The sequence below is a fragment of the Sander vitreus genome, chromosome 9, assembly GCF_031162955.1.
Source record: "Sander vitreus isolate 19-12246 chromosome 9, sanVit1, whole genome shotgun sequence".
In the NCBI taxonomy this organism is placed as follows: domain Eukaryota; kingdom Metazoa; phylum Chordata; class Actinopteri; order Perciformes; family Percidae; genus Sander; species Sander vitreus.
In genome coordinates, this window is record NC_135863.1 from 8011391 (window position 1) to 8032026 (window position 20636).

The window sequence follows — 20636 nt, forward strand, 5'->3', positions numbered from 1 at the left end:
AATATTAACAATTATGCCATTACTCTTGGTGTGTATTTTGCAGTGCTAGAGCTGCCAATCACATCCAAGGCAGATACAGTCTTCATAGGATGACATTTAAAAACTGAGAAAAGACACAAATAAAAAGGGTTCCTCTCAAAATCTATTTAATTAATATTCAGATAAAAAACACTGGCATGTCCTGTTAAAGTTTTGCTATTTGACTTACAGTATATGAATATGAATGACACCTTTAGCATGCTAAATGCCAGATTGAATGGTAAAGCATGCCAATGCAGCCATGTCTTGCTACAAGTTAGAATTCACATTACAAATATACATTTGTTGTACCTTTTGTTTTTACCTAGTATGTGATATCTCTCAGACATAAAATAACATTTTTTTTATACTTGCTGTATAGCTATATTTTCTACTTATCATTCAGTGCCACATCAAACATTTTCGAAATTAATTTGTTTAGTCCTTGTATACAAAAGTAGTGTCTGTGAATGCACATATTCTCTTCCATATTCCTGTTATTATCATTTGAACTGTGGACATGTATGTTCTCCGGCAAACATATTAGGAGATCTGTCAGTGTTTGTGGATGTATCCTCACTTCTCTTTGTCTCTTACTATCTCTCTTGTCCTTTCAGACCTGTGTCCCTCACATCTCTCTCTCTCTCTCTCTCTCTCTCTCTCTCTCTCTCTCTCTCTCTCTCTCTCCCCCTCGTTTCACCCATTTCCTTTCATCAACCATCATCTGCCTTTGACAGCATGTCAATGTTTCAAATGCCAATTCCTCCTTTATTTCAGGAAGACATGCAATTATCATTTTTTCGCTGTCAGATTCTTCTCTGTGTTTTGTGTCAAGCAGCATTGATGTTTGTACTTTTAAAGCTGCTTTGCATAAATTGACACGCCGAAGACTTTGCCGGCTCACGCTTTGATTTCTTTGTCTTTGTCAAATTTACTGTACAGTATCTGCTTTCTTTCTTGTTTTTAATTGTAATCATGTTACATTCTAGGATTTGGATGGATGTTGTCAGCTGGATGTTTGTATTTTGACCAAGAATATGTACCATACCCGCACCTTTCTGTGTTTTCACCTTGTGTGTTTTATGATTTTGTGTGTGTGTGTGTGTGTGTGTGTGTGTGTGTAGGAACCCTAGCTGTGAGGTGCACCAGGAGCCAGTCAGTCTGAATGTGATTGATCCTAGTCTGCATGACACCCTGCCCCAGTGCATCAACACTCGCTGTAGCCAGAGATACACCAGCAGGTATACACACTAAACTACACACATATGAGGTACACGTTAACAGGTGTAATATATACATCTATGCATGTATGAAGTACAAAGCCAGACGTACAACAGAGACACGTCAATTTACCATGAGCTACAGGGTGTATTTACATTATATGTGGTTGTTACACATCAACAGCACAGTGCCACCCACTGGTAATACACGGGAAGTGTGAAGAGTGTCCCTCTCTATTTTGCTCAAGACATTATAGAATTGACTCAATCTCAAAACATTTTATCATTGTTGCTGCATATTTATGACAGAAACAGGACTTAATGCATCAGGCAGATACTCTACTGTAATGCACTTCCAAAGTTACAGGCTTTTGTCTCTATATAAATTGGACAGAAAAAAATATCCCTTTTGTCTCTCAAATATTATTTTCCACTTTGCCCTTCTAAAAAAACAAACTTATTTTAAGTGTTTGCCCTTCAAGAATCTTATTTGAATCTCTATTGCCTGGGCCCTGTTTCAGTGATTGTTTCGGCGTGTTGGACTGTGAGTGGTGCATGGTGGACAGTGATGGTAAGACTCATCTCGACAAGCCGTACTGTGCCCTGCAGAAGGAATGTTTCGGGGGTATCGTCGGCGCCAAGAGTCCTTATGCAGATGGCCCTGGAGCCCTAGGTGAGTAATATGTGGATATAAATCACGATCTACATACTTTACAGAAATAGAGCAACTAGATAATTTATTTCGTTTTCAGTTAAGGTGCAAAGTGGTCGAGTCCTTCAGAGTATTTGCAGTCTGGTTCCCCAGAGACATTGGTCCTAAATGTACTGTAGTGCGCATTCTCAGCCAGCAGAGTGAATAAATAAACAAGCAAAAACAAAATAAGACAAAAGTAAAATCTTGATCGTAGATCACAGATAACCAATATTTCAGATTGACTGAAACTTTTCTGTTGGCTGATAATTTGTCTTTGGTTCTGTTAACAGTTCTTCCAATAAGAATTGGTCGTCTGCCTGCAGTTGAATAACTTATGTGGGAATTCACACCGATGAGAGAATAGAAGCGAAGTAGAAAATGTCTCAGCGTGAGTTAGGAACTGAGCCAGAGCTGTTTGATATTGGCGTGTTCTTCAGCCATCTGAAATCCTTTGTAATTTCTTTAAACAACCTTCCGCCTCTCCTTTCCTCTCCTTTCTTCTTCTCTCTTTCTTCCACAGATGAGGAGGTGGCATCTCTAAACATGATCAAGAGCGCCCCTGTGGGTCCGGTCGCCGGGGGCATTATGGGATGCATCATGGTGTTAGTGCTGGCTGTGTACGCGTACAGACACCAGATCCACAGGCGTTCGCACCAGCACATGTCACCACTGGCAGCACAGGGTAAGACTGATGGATGGCTTCTGTCTCACAAATACATCTTTACAGTTAAGGTGAAACCTTACAGCTCAGTGAAATCGAGATTGAAGGGAAATTAACCCACAGCTTCATTTTTCTGCATTTGTAGTGGGGTTTCTGTATCTTACATTCCCACTGGTTGACCTGTAGTGCCCCAAAAACTACAAGAGCAAAAATGGAAACACAATACAGTAGTTTCTTGTATTATCCTTAAAATTAGTTCTTCACATACTGGCAATTTTTCAAATGCCAAAGAAAGAAACAAAGTCTTAAAGCAGCCTGATTAACAAGCAGTGTGGCAACTGCTGCTGGAACTTACCAGCTGACATTAGCATCACACAGCACCAGCTGCTGCAGCATGATTTATGTAATTACTTAGCGTTATTGACAAAAAAAATCAAACACTATTAGAATCTCATTAAAACTCTTGAGTCCAAGTCACTTTTGGTGTGATAGTTTGGTAAACAACTTGGGATAGATGGTGGAGTGTGTTATCACAAGGCATTAGGCTGAGGAATTGGCTCATAAAGTCGCCGCTGTGTGTGTGTGTGTGTGTGTGGAGAGGAGAGAGATGAAATATCTAAAAGGGATATCTAAAAAGTATCTTTTGCAGCTTGTACCAATAACACACATGGTCAAAGGCGAGGTTAAAAGTCACTTGCAGTGCAGCATGTGTACCCCATTTTTTGTTTTTTTTTACAAACGTTTTAACACATGCACTCACATACTGGCTAATATCCCCATGTACACAAGTTATTATCTGGGCTAAAGAGGTTAAACGGAATATCAACTGTAATCATCATACATGTATCAACTCCATCCAGAACTAACCTAAACCTCCTACTTGCTTGTTATACTTCACATATTGGAACAGTAGCATCGATCTTATCTTGGCATTTTTCTCATTTCCCTTCCCCTCTACCTTCATGCTGCTCCAGAAATGTCAGTGAGAATGTCCAACCTGGATAACGAAAGAGATGAGAGGGATGAAGACAGCCATGAGGACAGAGGAATCAGTAAGTATTGGCAGTATATGACAGTGCAAGTATTTTATTACTAAACTGGGCCTTTGTGTTGACCTGTGTGTTCTCTTCACTTTCAGTCAGTAACACTCGATTCATCGCTGCGGTGATTGAGCGGCACACTCACACGCCTGAACGGAGACGGAGGTACTGGGGTCGGTCGGGGACAGAGAGTGACCACGGTAAGACAAATAATTTATCTCTCATCACATATACATAGATAAACCGAGGCGGAGAAGTTAACGCGATGACACTCAAAACCACTAGTTGTGTGTGCTGTATTATGTCATACAGTGCATCAGCATTGATGGAAAGAGGAATTAAGTAGATTGCATTTAAATGCTGGTAATGCTGTATCAAAGCAAAACTATTTATATGATTTGTATTCTTTAGTAAGTGCTTGGTAAGTTGAGAACTGCTGCCACTCATGAGATTATAAAATCCTTTCTAAAGGACTCTGACTGGATATACCTAAAAATGCATGCAGGTCAAGCTGAAGTCATCACGGTTGTTAAGAAGTTGATTTTGTGACAACTTAGTGGAAACAAGAAGCATCAACAATATCGTCAGGCATTGTTTTGTAGAAAACCGCCTAATGTCCAGTAATTATTTATTAGTTTTGAAACAGCGTAAACTTCCTTTCAACCCTCTCAAGGTTAAACGTTTTTTTTGTTCAGTCTAAAATAATCTTGGTTTCTGGAAAATGAATCATTCATTGGTTACAAAACTGACCCATCCAGAACGCGTTCTGCTGAAATGTTGCCCTAGGCAGCATAAGCATAGCTATATAATTGTACATTTAAAATGAAAATGTCAATACAACCGTGTGGGCAATTATATTTGGGGCTCAGGTATCATATTTTTAAATGAATGTTACAGCACAGTCTCAAATCCACAGTTGGCTCTTATTTGGCTGTGGTTCAGCTCCTGGCTTGTTCTTTTTATTATATCACAGCTCAGAACATTGTTTTCTCTCATCTCTAGCTCTGGGAGAGTTGCTCATGTTTTGCTGTAACCATTTGTAGAACTTGTAAGTCTGACACTCTGTGAACGTGGATGGGCCCTTTTCACCCACATGGGCTCTTACCACCTACATATGGCATCACTCCACTTCCTAGCAATGAGTGTCTCCAATATTTGTTGCATAACTGATAATGACGGAGATAACAAGGATGAATATGGAGAGAGGAGAGGAAAGGAGAGGAGAGTGGGCTAAAGTGAAACAAAGACACGTGTAACAGCTATTCAGCTGCCGCTGTTAAACTAGAGAGGATAAAGAGATGTGAGGGAAAAAAGGTTTTCATTTTTTAGTAAGATTCTCTGTATGTCACATCTCCTGCATAACATCAGTTTTACTATACAGATTAATTTAACCTAATTCTATATATCAAAGGAATTGTTTTATTTAACTACATTTTGTGAAGGAATGGAAGAAGTGTCAAACAAAAGGTTTTTAATCCGAACGTCATTTAATGAAGGACATCTGAATTCTCTTTCACAAAGAAGTTGTAAGAAAAGCAAAAACAGTGATTCATAAGTGCTAATCAAAAGAGCTGTCTACATAAATGGACAGGAAAGACCATCATATGTTGCATAACTGAGAATAGGAAAGAAAGAAAACAGAAAATGGAGTACAAGTGGAGCGATGTAGGGATGCAAAAGTGATGAAAGAAGGGAAATAAGAGTGTAATGCAAGGGCAAGAGGACAGGGACAGAGAGCAAGACAAGTTTGAAATAATGGAAACGGGGTGTTAGTCCGTCAGGGATTAAATCAAATGTATTACCAAGTTGACGCTTCAAACTTGCTGCTCCTCTCTGCTTGGTCAAAGGTGGTATTCCTACCACAATCAACTCACTCATACTGCTGAAGGGAACACACACACACACACACACACACACACACACACACACACACACACACACACACACACACATATACACACACACACACACACACGCACACGTTACATGCAGATCACTGAAGGATCAAAGCATTACATCTGTTCAGTGAGTGAAGTACACGTACAAAGTGCTGTTTGGCAGAGCTGCAATATTTGCATACAGGCAATGGCTAGAACTACCCATTTAATAATGAATACTGTACATATAGAGTGATGCAGGAATTAGGGCTGCACAATTAATCGCAATTTTATCGAAATCAATATGCACTAGTGCAATATCCAAATCACAGCTGTATTCTATGTGTCATACCATTCTGAATTAAGTATTGTGGTGCTGCGGAGACGTCCCAGCATACAAATCGTATCCTACAGACTAAAGACATTTTTTTGTTTGGTACAGATCCTTGCAAACATCACAGTTATTTTCAATTCAAATGAGAATAATGATACAAAAATGATCATTCCCTCCAATATCGTTAATCACATCGCAATTGCAATATCAGTCAAAATAATCGCAAACATTAACACACAATTATGAAGAAATGAAAAGAGGAATTGTATTGAGATTTTTAATACTAAAATTTATTAAAAAAAAAAAAAAATTTAAACTAAATTTAGTTTGAGATCCTGAAGATAAAATTGACATCGTATAGGCAAGTTAAAGCAATAGTTTGACATTTTGGGACATTATGGGAGTTAGATGTGAAGATTGATACCACTCTCATGTCTGTATGTTAAATCTGTAGCTACAGCCAGTTAGCTTAGCTTAGCTAGTTACTGCTCCCGGGCCGGCCATGAAATGTAGTAGTCCTTTATGCAACCACCATAAAGCCACAAATTACACTGACATTTTTTTTTAACGTATGAAACAAATGAGATATAACATGCTTATTAGAGAGTTTTAACATTTGGACAGAGTAGGGTGACCAGATTTCCTGGAACTAAAACCGGGAAACTTTGCGTGTGACCGTAGTGCTCGTGCACGCACACGCTTTTTTAACGTGAACATGTGCCAGCCCAGGTCAGATAGACACAGACAGATTAGACACCATTTTGCCAACAGCACACACTGGCCTACTGCTCACAACATAATGGGGTATCTCAGTTAATATTCATGAATTTTCTTGGTATGTAGCCTACATATCTAAGTATAAAGTATATGTAGTAGGCTAAATAAGTATAAATAATAGGCTATTAAAAGACATTGAGTGAGTTTTGTGTGGGACCAACTTTATTTTTCAGAATTGAAGCATTCTTTTGGAAAATGCACCCACTGAACTTGTGAAAAACCTTATGAAAAGATATTTTTCATTGCATGGCACTAAACGAATTATTTGGAACTGCTGCCACAGGCTTGAACTAAAGTTATGGTAACACTTTACAGTAAGGGTATATGAATTATGAATTCATGCATGAATTAATTCATGATTTGTGCATTACTTCATTCCTTTATATCTTACGAATCATCAGGAATTGAGTTCATAGCCTCTCATTCATGACCTCATGCATGAACAACACTACAATCAACTACAGCATTAGGTAAGGGTACATCATTATGCACAAGTTGTGTTCTAATCAGAATTTGCGCAGTGATGACCACATTTTTTTGCAGAAAAACAAATGATCATGATCATGCTTAATAAATCATAATTCATAATGATGTGCCCACGTACCTAATGCTTCAGTTGTGTTGTTCATGTATGAGGTCACGAATGACAGACTATGAACACGTCAATTCCTGATGATTCATGGGATATTAAGGAATGCAGTAAACACATAAATCATTACATATTTACATATCTACATCAATTGATTCATACATGAATTCATGATAATTAATGTACCCTTACCGTAAAGCGTTACCAGTGCTATTCTAACCAACAACACACACACACAAATGTAATCTCATTTGATAGAGCAGATAGCATCCTTATTGGAAACAGTCATTCCGTGTATTTGTTAGAGGAGTGAATTTGCTCAAGAATTAATTTGTTGGCTGAAAGCCTACTGTGAAATTGCGTACAGGTGTCAGCAAAATTGGTCCGTGTGACGAGTATCTGAGTCACATTTTCAGCAGGGCAGCGGAGCGGCTGTGGGTTGAGTCTCCACGGTTCTCATGGGTTTTAAGTCCTAACGTGAAAAAGCGTAACGTGGTTTAATGTACCTAAACAGTGATCAGTGATCGCCAAATTTCTCTCTCCTATTGCTTCTCATAACCACTGAAGAATGTCAAAAAATCGAACCCAAAGTGCAATTATTATGGGCGTTATCTGACATTAAGCGTTTCTGCCTCATTGAGGCTATTGTAAGGAAAAGGCTTTACATGGTTTAATGTACCTAAACAACGATCAGTCATTACATTGACACACATGACATTTGGTAATCATTGATCGTTGTTTAGGTCCATTAAACCACATTAAGCTTTTTCACGTTTTAGAATGTCCCCATTTCCAACCAGCGCTCGTCCGCTGACTTTCCAGCGGACCTGGAGGGACTGGTTAAAACAAGACAGATAAGAAGAGGCATTGCAAAAATGTTTACAAATATAGCCTACATTGTAACGCTGGCTGCACAGATTATGCAGACCGCTACGATTGACTGACACACACACACACACACACACACACACACACACACGTTGTTAAAATCATACACTGGATGCTTTATTAGTCTTTCTACATGGGTTTAGTTAATGATCGGGCTATAATAAGACCACATCGGCTATGTAATCGCTGAAAACCGGGACACTGTCATAATGGTTGGTGTAAACCGAGACATTTTAGCGTCCCAACAATTTTGTTGGGAAATGGAATTCAAAATCGGGAGTGTCCTGGTCAAACCGGGATGTTTTGGTCACCCTAGGACAGAGCCATGCTAGCCCCTGTTTACAGTCTTTATACTAAGCTAAGCTAAACGGCTGCTGGTGGTTTCATACTTAATGCACAGACATGAGAGTGTTATTGATCTTCTCATCTAACTCTAGACAAGAAGATGAATAAGTGTATTTAAATTGTCGAACTGTTCCTTCAAATATCGGTATATTTTAGTCAACATGTTATTTTGTCACAGACTCAATTGCTCTGTCTTTAAACTGTCCAGGATTTGTTTCCAGGATTCAAACTTGTCCTCCATTTAAAACAAACAAAAACTAAAATAACATAGTCGTTTACCCTGTCTCTCCACAACTCTTGACATCAGGAGGGATTTGCTTTCTTCACCTGGTGCAGCTGAAAATTGTCCCCAGCACACAATTAGCTGTAGGCCTGTCTGAAACTCTGGCTCTTGCTTTGGGGAAAAGAGGGATAAACTATGCTGAAGTTGGCATCTTCCATGTCTGTAACTTCTTTGAAGTCTCCATCCCTCCCTTTTCTTTAATCCCTCCCTTCCTCTCTCCTTCTCTCTGCCCCCTGTCTTCTCACTTCTTCTGCTCATTCTTCTGTCTCTCCTTTTCTTTGTCGGCTTTAATTCGTTTGGTATCAAAGCTCGGCTAATCTTCTGAGAATCAAGGAGAGAAATGTTTGAGCAAATTCTCATTTTGACTCTAGTACAGGATTTTAGGACTCGTCAGTAAGACATACAGGACATCACATCACATTGTGGGACATACATTACCCTCCATTATATGACACTTTATCACTGGACATACACAACTAAACATGACAGGAAGGACCTTAGAAAAGTAAATGCTGGCAACATGCTGGTCGCATGGCTTTAAGAGGGATGGCAATGTCAGTCAGTTGGTCTGCATCATTTTGGTACAAGCAGAAATATAACAACTATTGGATGGATTGTCATGACATTTTGTACAAAGATTTATGTCCCCATCAGGATGAATTGTAATAACTTTGATGAGCCCAACACGTTTCCTCTAGCGCCATCATCGGGTAAAACTTTGAATCTGTCCCACATTTTAGTTTATGACCAAATACCTAAAAAACTAATAATATATCATCAATATCAGTCTCAGCTTTACTTTGCGTTTAGTGCTAATCAGCAAATGTTAACACGCTAAACTCAGATGATGAACGTGGTAAACAAAACATACCTGCTTAGCAACAGCATGTTAGTGTTGTCATTCTGAGTGTGTTAGCATGCTGGTGTTAGCGTTCATCTCAAGGCATCTAAAGCCGCTAGCATGGCTGCAGTCTCGTTTCTGAATAGTTTGGCTTGGTTCTGTACTTATTAAGCATTTGCTTGGGGATAGCCTGCTTGATAATATTGTATAATATGAATATCAAGAATGATAATATAATAATAATATTTAATAATATATTTTTTACTTAATCACTTATTTTGCTTTGCATTTTGACTCTTGAGCTTCTATAACAAGTGAATTTCCCCGGTGTGGGATCAATAAAGTTGATCGTATCATATCTTATCCTACTATGAAGTCCTTAAGCCCTGAGAGGAATGTTGAGAGATCAGATAGGTTGACCCGATGGTTTAGATGTTTAACGGTTAGATGTTTAACGGTTAGATGTTTAACGGTTAGATGTTTGGAGGAAAAGGTTGTTGGGAGATCAATTTGACACGATAATTCATCCCACCACCTTCTCCCTCCATGCCTCAGACATATGAACCCACACACACACACGCACACACACACGCGCACACACACACACACACACACACACACACACACACACACACACACCACTTGGTTCAGTATCTCTGGAGGTTTAATGTTTCATCATCCAAAATTGCAGTGATTTTTCTATAAATATAATTGTTGAGGCGCGCAGGCTTACAGGGTTTATTTGCTCGACTGCAATAACAGATTGATGTTCCCGTGGTGCAGCATGTTACTGGTGTCACTTCAGAACCTGAAAAAGACTGCACTAAAGGAATTAAGGAAAATGGGTTTATTTCCAGATCATCTCCCAAATATTTTTTTATAGTCAGACCATGTTTTTCAGATGGATTTCATGGTCCCGAAGGTGCTGAAACCCATTTAGCAGATAGCAATTTTATTTGTATAGCACATTTCATTACACGTAAACTCAAAGTGCTTTACATTGAAAGACAAAATATAAGCATAAACCTGAGAACATAGGTAGCATTAACAACATACATATAAAAATACAGTGAGTAAAATTCAGAAACTGAATCAATGAAGCATACACCCAACCAGACAGCAAGAAAAAACCCAAAACATCCACACAATCAAATGGAAACCCCTGCCCTATCACATAGCCACACATGTAACCAACTGTACAAGAAACAAGTGTGACCATTCATGCGCACGCACACACACACACACACACACACACACACACACACACACACACACACACCCCCTCACAGTAATTAACCATAAGCTTGTGGGAATCAGAAAGTTTTAGGTTTGCTTTTGAATGTAGAAGGGTTATGAACAATTTGTGTTAAAGTGAAGAAACAACTGAATAAACCCAGAGCCAAATAAGCTGCTGGAAGAGTACATAAGTAACCTCAGTCATCACAAACTTGGACTATATTAAAATATTGGTCTTTTTATGTATGATCTGTTTACGTATTCTCTGACCCAGTAATCCCCTTTTTTCTGTAACAGCAGTAGCGCCCTCCCACTGCTCCACTTAACAATGTATACTAAATGCCATGTTGGCTTATGTTTCTATCTCCTTGGGCTAGACGTATGTGCAATATGTGTAGGAAAGAGATCATAAATATGTATGCCTCTTTTTTTTCCAGATTGTATGAGAACGCTGAACACATGGAGCAAAAATGACCTGTGGGGATATTTAGTTGTCAATGTGCCATCAAAGAGCTTGTACTCCTTTCAGAAACAGTGTGTCTTACCGTGTATTCACATGAATGTTTCTGTGTTGAAAATCTTCAACTGGAAGGCGTCATTTGCTGAGTAGTTTGCTTTTCAGTGTTTTTCAGTGTTTTGCAGCTATTCTAAACTGATGCACATGTACAGTGCTTTCGCTTTAACCCCTCATCTAATGCCTGAATAAGGCATCCTAGAGCGTATAATGTGTAGCACTTGGATTTTAACTAGTAAACTAGATTTTTTTTAACTAGTAAAAACCTGTGAGGGTGTTGATTTTGAGGGAAAATATTAAAACAAAGAATATTTTATTTTGTTCCAGTTTAGCTTTTTGGGTAAAGGTTAAGTGTGAAAAGGTTCTATGACATGTTTTGGGGAAAGAGTTGTAAGAGGCATAACAAGTCCAGCTACACCAACCTTTGTATGTATGTTGTCTCCAGGCTACAGCACCATGAGTCCGCAGGAGGACAGCGAGAATCCACCTGGGAACAACGACCCGCTCTCGGCTGGTGTCGACGTCGGTAACCACGACGATGACCTCGACCTGGACACGCCTCCTCAGACGGCAGCGTTGCTCAGCCACAAGTTTCACCCCTACCGGCACACGCATACACACCACCACCCGCTGCACACGCACCACCTGCAGGCCGCGGTCACCGTGCACAGTGTGGACGCAGAGTGCTGATCTTCAGCGCGGCATTCGCCCCCCCCTGCCAGGGATGGAACTTTTTTTTTTATTATTAAAGACTATTTTTAAAAACATTTGTGCTTGATTAGACAGCACACAGTAGGTACTGTCAGGATGGCCATAGGGAGAGAGAAGCTGGACTCATAGTGTCACTGGGCCGCTGGGATCTCTGCCATGAATGAATGTTTAGCTTAATATGGTCTCATTGTGCCAACATCTCCATCTCAACCCTTTTTTTTTTTTTTTATAACCCAGTCCAAAATCTGGCAAGTGTACACAGTTTTACACACACTGAAAATTACCAGACCTGGGCCAGTAATAATAACCAAATGGAATGTTTGTTTTTTGAAGGAATTTGGCATTCAAAAAAGCACACAAAAATGCTGTTTGAGCCTATTCATTGAGAGGACACATCTGGAACCTAAAATCCTTGAGGGGAGGATAGAGGTCTTTATTTCCATGTGGAAGGCCAGAGAAAACACTTTATAGGACCAGAGGATAATCAAATTAACATAGAAATCTAGATGCTGATTGGACCCCCCTAGTGCTCCATCCCAGCCTCCCCACTAAGTCCACTTGTGGTGATGGGCAGGAGGGGAACAAAGCTCTCTTTACATTTGTGAAAATGTCTCAGATGAAGAGTAAGAATACTGTATTTTTACACAGACCGGTACCTAATGTGGGATTCTATCATGAATTATATTGCAGCTTTACTCTCTGTTCTGCAGATAGACTCTCCACAGCTGGGTTTCTTCTAAAGATATTTGGGCATTTTTCACAAGTGTCTGTGAACTTCAAAGTGCGAAAAGAAATCAGTAATTCACATAAATACAGAAAGAAACACTTTTAAGAGGGGAAGATTATTTTTCTACTATTTATTAAAGCAGTAAATGTTCAGAACAGATGAGTAAGCAGCTGCAGCTAACACAAACAAGAAAGTAGTTGGGATAAGTGATACGTACTAACCTACCCTCATTATTTTCTGGTTGTTTATTTGGAATATAAAGAATATCAGACATATTTGCCTGTGGTGCATAATCACAAGCTCATTCTCTACCCCAGAGGATCCCATTTACTATATAGTGTGGTGAACAGTGTCTTCTTGCAGCATCAAACATGTTTGGATGAGCAGGGACCTTAAATCAAAATCAGATCCCCTCCTTTGAAAAAGAAAAAGATATTCAGGTATTTTTCGGTAAATATCATTAAAAAAAACTAATTAAAACGATGAGCCTTAAATCACATCCTGTCTCAGAGTAGTTTGGAGGAAATGGTCCTTGACATAGCACATTTTTCTTTCTTTATTCACAGTTCTGAATCACTGAGGTCTTTGTGTTATTGTGAGGTAAGACTTGCCGTGCCAAATATCCTCATTCTGGAAATGTCCTCTTTATCAGGAGGCAGAACTTCTATGCTCGCTTGCCTTTGTAAGCCTCCTGGGGATGAAGGAGAGAACAGTGAAAGTAACACCAGCAAAACATTCCTGGCTTTAGTCATTGCTAGGGATTTATAACAGGATAGTTGGGGATCCTTATAGAGGTTCTGAGAGATTCACAAAGACTGAGTGCTGTCCCCTCTGTCTGCCTGAGTAGAAAAACCAGTGGAGAATGCCTCCCCCCTCCCCCCTCAACTTATTTTGCCCCTGAGGCCAGACTGATACTGTGTGTTAAAGTTGTGTGCTGGATTTTGTGCAAAGCAAGTTGAATTTCCAGTGATGCCCAAGATGGAGTCTCCTTCTCATCAACGAGTGAAAGAGGGAGAGATGCTGCTGTTGTACAGAGGTTACACCCATCTGTCGGCTCCTCTGTGGTTAACCACTCAAAATGTATTTTCTACACGTCTCTGGTGTGTGTGTGTGGGTGTGTGTGTGTGTGTGTGTGTGTGTGTGTGTGTGTGTGGGAAGGGAATGATCATCCACCTGGAACATTTTCATTGAATGCATTATTGTATTTTTTTTTTCAAGATAGTATCAGAAAACTATAGGTGAAATTATTATGATTGAGAAATCCACTTACTTTTATTCTGATGAAGTCACTTGACCCGATCTGTGCTTCGTGGGTTTGATTGTTCAGCTGGTTAAAATTGCGTCGGTGTGGCATCCATTTATTTCTGGGTGCAAAAAATGTCTATTGTTTTTCAGAGATTCATTGTGAAGTGTAAATACAGAATCACAAATAGCTATTAATGTCCTGTACACTCCATTTTTTATGTTAGTAAAACATGATTTATGCTTCAAATGATGCTCAGATATTTGGGTATGATATTTTGAATTGTCTGTTCATGGTGTCTCACTATATTTTCGATGCCTTGGATGTTCTTTTAGATTTATTTTTCTTTAGGTCCATATTGGATGGAAGTCAGTACTTGGAAAAATTAATACACACGTTTTATGTTTGAGAGACTTTTAGTTTTTAATGTTTTATCACGTCTTCAAAAATGTTAAAGAAAGCTTATCTCACCATTAACTAATTTAGATTTGCAAAAAAAAAAAAGAAACGGTACTACATCTTTTTACTGATTTACGACCAAAACAATACACTTGTAGTGGATTCAGTTTACAGTAAGCTGCTGTAAGCCATGCTGTGGTTCTGTTGCTACTTAAGACTGTAAGCCATTTACAGTTATTTTTGTGTTTGCTGCAAAAGTGCTAAATATTTTGACTAGAGCAGTGAGATTAAAACAAAGTGGTGTTATCTTTGTAATATTTCATGTCAAAGTACTACTGTTCTTAAACTCATTGTATGTGAAGTGGGTTAAATATTCTCAATACACTCAAGGCTTTGAATACAGAAAGGTTTTTCATTACGGTTATACCATCAGACCATTTACTGTTGCAAGTTTGACCATATTAACATTTATTTACCTACAGTCATATGTGTCACAGAAAATCTATATTCACCACTTCACATGGTACATCATTTTGGTTCAATTGGACATCGGCACAGTCTTGTAGCATTTCAGGGCATATATTTTAATGTTTGTGTATGTTGGGGCAAATCGTTTTTTTCCAAATTGAGTTTGTTTTCAAAAGCATTTTTTCATGAGCTATAACAGTATTTACCAGCTGTGTGTGTGTGTGTGTGTGTGTGTGTGAGAGAGAGAGAACTGAAAAGCATTAATTAATGTACTGAAGGAACGTGTACATCCCCGCCATGTATCATAAAGTTATCAAATTGAGAGTTAATGCAATGCAATGTGAATGTGATAAAGTCCATTTTACACTTAAATCATCTGTCTTTTTTTATAAATATATATTCCTGCTCATTTAAGAAAAAGCTACACTGTTGCATATAGCTGAGCAGCGACTGCTGCACTGCTCATTGGGCAGTCCCTCCAGAAAAACGTGATTATGCGATCGCATAATTCAATGCATAATCAGCCAAAGTCCGCATATTTATGCGGGAGCTGCATTTTTTTCAAATACGCCACACTTTCGCCGCATAAATTGCCGATTTCTGCGCAAAATATGCAGGGCTTGCATGATTTCATAATCCCCGCATTTTCGTTGCAAAACAGTCACATATATCTTAGCAGAAAGTTGAAAAATGTTGCGTTTACTTCACACAAGAGCAGCCATTTTCCCCTGTTGCCATGGGAACGTTATGAAGTGACGTAATTATGCGACGTAAACATCATCGAAAAGCTGCAAACCTCGCGATGAAGCCATGATGAAACCGCAGTTTTTGCAAGTTCCCGCAATTTCATCGCATAAAATTGCATAAATATTAATATAATATATTAAATAATATAAAAATATAAATATTTTAAGAAAACGTGCCGCATAATCAAGGATTTTTGCCCGCAACAATCACAAAAAAACGCATTTTTCTGGAAGGACTGATTGGGGGTTCAAACTTAAAGTAGCTATGAGGAACTTTCAGTTTGTGTTGATTCTTGCGGCCCCTTTGGACAAAAGCGGTAGGGTTTTTACCACACCTGCTGTCGTAATGTTATTTTCTAGCAGTCATGAGCCAAAGCATTAGCAAGAGTTTGTTAGTGTATATCGATAACGTTCCACTTCCGGGATTGCTCCGGTGCCGCCGGAAATTCCGTCGGATGTCGTTCTTTTCGGCCGAATGTCCGTTACCTTCCGGTACCATCTACCTCTTATTAAATTTCTTTTCAGACACCTGAGGATCAAACAATTTTACTAGCTGATATTTTGTGTTATTTTGCTAGCTGAAATTTCATAAATGTAACACCTGGTCTGAGAAAGGAGGAGATGCTGAAATCTCTGCAAGTAATAAAGGCCTACTCCTGCCAAATAATCTATTCAAGGAAATGCTACTTCTGAGTCTAATTAAACATTGATGACTAAACGTTCATAAACTATAACTTTCACATCATTTATCACCATTGATGAACCCCATAAGAAGATTAGGCAATATCGTTTCTAAATCATTATAGTGTCTGGTATTTTTTTTCGCTTTACGCTGTGCATGCAAATCTCGGCAGGCAGGCACAACCATAGATAAATACCAGAGACGGTAGGATCTTTGTAAATACGTATTTATATCTAGTTTTATACAGTCTATGACTTATATCCATGGTGTTAACCTCAATGACGTCAAAGGGTGGTGCAGAGTTGCGTCCATTTTATTTCCATGGTTGCGCCTGTCCACAGAGATTTGCATGCGTACACGTATGGGTAAACACCTGTTGGGCTACATCACTGATTGAGGTGTGGTTTTAAGTGCTGTAAATCTTCCCACAGTGCGGAGGATGGTTCCTCCTTTATAAGTATAGCAAACACCATTCAACCTGCAAAGCTACACTCATTTAGCCTATTAATGTTTAGTTACTTTCTAAAACTTGGGTTACAACAATCAGGAAAAAAACTAGCTAACTTTAACACATAGCTAATCCATTATGAATTTGATACAGCTAGCTAACATGTTAGCACATCCAAGATAGAAGGGCAAGATTATGCAATTGGAGTCGTGTTTCCACGGCCCTACGTTCCCACAGTTCTCACATTTCTAAGATTCTTTTCCAAAATTAGGCCCTATGTTCCCACATTTCCGTGTTTCATAAATTTGTATCAGATTTTATTCCCTTAACCCTAACCCTAAAAAATGTTGTGGGAGGATAGGGCTTAAATTGAAGGGAAATGTAGGAACACAAGACCTAATTTTGAAAATGTCCTAGAAATGTGGGAACACAGAGCCTAATTTTAAGAAAAATCTTAGAAATGTGGGAACATAGGTCCTAATTTTCAGTGAAAACTAAATTCTTAGAAATGTGGGAACATAGGGCTGTGGGAACATAGGGCTGACCCCATGTTTCTGGCCACTTGATGAATGTAAGTTCAACATTCACTCTCCTAGCTCTGTCTTTGTCTCAACTAACTCATGAGAAAAGTATAATTTCATCTCTCTTTCGCTTCTAAATTGGCGAATTAGCTAACTAGCTAGATGTTTGGGTTAAATCATAGAAATATCGGGTTCAATATCGGCTAGCTAACTTAGTTCTGCTAGCTTGCTATGTCTGCTGTTTGAGTCGTACAGTGTTTCTGTCATAGCTTTTTGGATAAAATAACTGTTGGTTGTTGGGAATGAGTTTTGCAATGGTAAAATGAGATTTGAAATTAGTTGATAATAGGTTTTGAACAGTATAGAAGTAGTTATTTGCATTACATTTGGCCTATTGTTACATGGCAAAACTCAAAAATATATCCAAAACACATTTGTCAAACATACACTAGCCTCTATCAAGCACAACATGCTGAATTACACAGACATATATGGTGAAGGGAACTCACACTCATGTTGCTAATTGTGTTTTTCTATTATCAGTAGGGCCAGTTTGTTCCTACTGTAAGAGGTCATGGAACAGGACAACAACAAACAGTAAGCCAGGAAGATTATCTGCAGGGGATTTTTTGTGTGTTGTTTCAATATCTATCCCAGTACTCACATTTACTGACAGCAGAGTAATGATGTCTGATGCACCCCCAGCCTTTATTATTCTCTCTGGTTCACACAGGGATATTTAGGACACCTACACTCCAAAAATGCTGCTCTTCAGAGGCTTTTTGGCCTTGTTTGGAAGGATGTATTTTTAATGTAATGTTGAACTGGGATATTTGTCAGACCCAGTAGTTGGAGAGACTCAAATCCATGTATGCCAGTATCTACTCTATTGGAAATGTACTTGATTGGTAAAAATGAATTAATATGTTCTGCAAATAACTTTTTACAGGAATCAATATAGTCACAACAAATATGCATTATGTAGGCTATTAATATTTTAGAATATTTAGTAAATGATCACTCTATGTTTAAATCTCAGTTAATATTGGGTCAAGAGAAATTTGCGTTTTTCTGTCAAAGAAAAAAATGTTTCATGTTCAAAGGAGCTTTATAACTTTTGTAGTAAGGAAATATTCACGTATATACACGTTTTCTTTCATAAATCTAAATGTCTTTTTTTGCTATCTTAACCTTGAGAAATCCCCCCTAGTTTGTTTTTTTAGCTCTTGACCCCTACTTCAAGAAATGGTACATTTCAGAGTAAAATGGTCTTTCAGTAAAAATCTGCTTTTAGCTCTACAAAAGGAGGAGTGTTTTTTTTCAATGTGTTTGAAGCTGTTGGTTGTAGGTCATGCCATTTGTGGGTGAATAGTTGTACATACTGCCTGGAAGACCCTATTGGTTATTTATGAGGCCTTTCTGTACACATACAGTGTTTCCTGCCAGGGGACCCAGGAAACAACCACAGATGGAGAGACAACATGCTCACAACAATATAAGACTGAGGCTGCTTTGGTTTTTTTTCTTTTTTTCAGTATGTTATGTTTTATGTTTCAGTGGGGTTTTTTTACTTTTAAAAAGGAAAAAAAATAATCTCAGAATACAATTTAAAGTTAGATTTGACATCACTTTCACCTTGTCTCGTCATATTCTATATTAAAACTAGCAATGATCTGATCTTATTAACAAGTACAGTCTGTGTACTCCGCTGAACAGTGCATCTCCCAAGATTTTGGAACAACGCAGACTGCGTTGCAATCAGGGTTTTTCCTACCATTATAAAGCTTAGGCACAGCACCCAAGCCGTTTGGGCAGCACCTAAGCCCAATGACAACTTTGATTCAATGTGAGCATCAAAACTGACTTGATTGAATGACTCAGATCTAATGATTGTAGTTGGTCCCCAGTGGACCTCTTTTAGCAAGTTTTGTCTTCAATTATCAGCTCTAGCTTTTCCAGTGTTTTAGATACGGTAATAATAATGGTCCAAAACTATAAAAACGTAATGTTTTCTTGAGGAAGGACCCCTAAACCCCCCACCAAATATGTGCACCTATGTCTTCCACAAACATAGGGAAAACACTGGCAATGATTGGCTACAGAAGAGAAGAAGTCCGTTCTTGGAGCTGCTCTGAATGCTGCTCTGGCTCTGACCACTACTCTGACGAATGCTCTGATCGCCCCTCTGGCTCTGATCACTGCTTTGACTGCTGCTCTGACCACTGCTCTGGCTCTGACTGCTGCTCTGACTCTGACTGCTGCTCTGACCGCTGCTCTGACCGCTGATCTGACCGCTGATCTGGCTCTGACTGCTGCTCTGGCTCTGACTGCTGCTCTGACCGATGCTCTGACCGCTGCTCTGACCGCTGCTCTGACTGCTGCTCTGACTCTGACTGCTGCTCTGACCGCTGCTCTGACTGCTGCTCTGACCGCTGCTCTGACTGCTGCTCTGACTCTGACTGCTGCTCTGACCGCTGCTCTGACTGCTGCTCTGGCTCTGACCCAGGGTTTCAAGGTCAAGGTAACTTTATTAATACCCAAAGGTAGATTAGGCTTACAGTGGGTGTTGAGTGGGTCAGCCTCCTTTTACACACACTCACACACACACACACACACACACACACACACACACACACACACACACACACACACAATCAGCAGCAGACTGTAGGATGTAACATGACAAAGGAGACATCATTGCTCATTACTAATAAAATACAAAAATCAATAGTTCCGCAGACACAAAGAAAAAAAAAAAAAGCAGCACTTTGCAGCTAAGGCGGCCGCCTAAGCAGCCTGAGGTAAACTATAGCTATCATTAAACAGAAGTGACGTGGTGGCTGGCGTCTGGTGTGTACGCTAGTGTGTGCGTGTGTCGGCCCGCCCCCCGCGAAGCTCCGACATGCAGACAGCAGAGCAACAGAAGAAATTAGCTGCACCTTCGCCAAAATGAAGACTGAAAAACAGAACTATTTTGGTACAAACATTTACTCGCCATGTGGCAGATAGCTAGCCTGGTTCCGCCCTCCTACTTACTTCCGCTCAATTTTCATTTCCCTTCAGTACTCCGTCTGGGTTTGCGGTATATTCTTGGGTTTTCTCCGGTCAAATATTTGTAGGTCCAATCAGCGAACAGAGGGAGTGGCTGAGAACAATGACGTTGAGGATGTGCACTAGAAAGGTGCGAGCGAAGCCATTCTGTCCGTTGTGGCAGCAATGCTGCCGAATATCCAGAAGTTAAAGCCCGAGCAAGAACAATCTTTGCTGAGTTTTGTTGGTGGCCATGATGTTGTGGCCCTCTTCCCCACGGGGTTCGGAAAAAGTTTGATTCTCCAGCTCGCTCCGTTAGTGGTGAAGGAGTTGGCTAAGGCTAA

General features: G+C 39.4%; 1 protein-coding gene across 1 annotated transcript in view; it reads left to right on the forward strand.

Annotated features, from left to right (window-relative positions):
- cachd1 (cache domain containing 1) overlaps positions 1-15237 on the forward strand; it is a 99827-nt gene extending 84590 nt beyond the window's left edge. Inside the window, exons 22-27 of the mRNA XM_078258531.1 lie at positions 1143-1259; positions 1760-1911; positions 2453-2614; positions 3568-3645; positions 3732-3833; positions 11763-15237. Coding sequence (XP_078114657.1) covers positions 1143-1259; positions 1760-1911; positions 2453-2614; positions 3568-3645; positions 3732-3833; positions 11763-12007 — 856 coding nt within the window. The 3' untranslated portion in view covers positions 12008-15237. The remainder of the gene's footprint in view (positions 1-1142; positions 1260-1759; positions 1912-2452; positions 2615-3567; positions 3646-3731; positions 3834-11762) is intronic.
- Positions 15238-20636: the final 5399 nt, after the last annotated feature.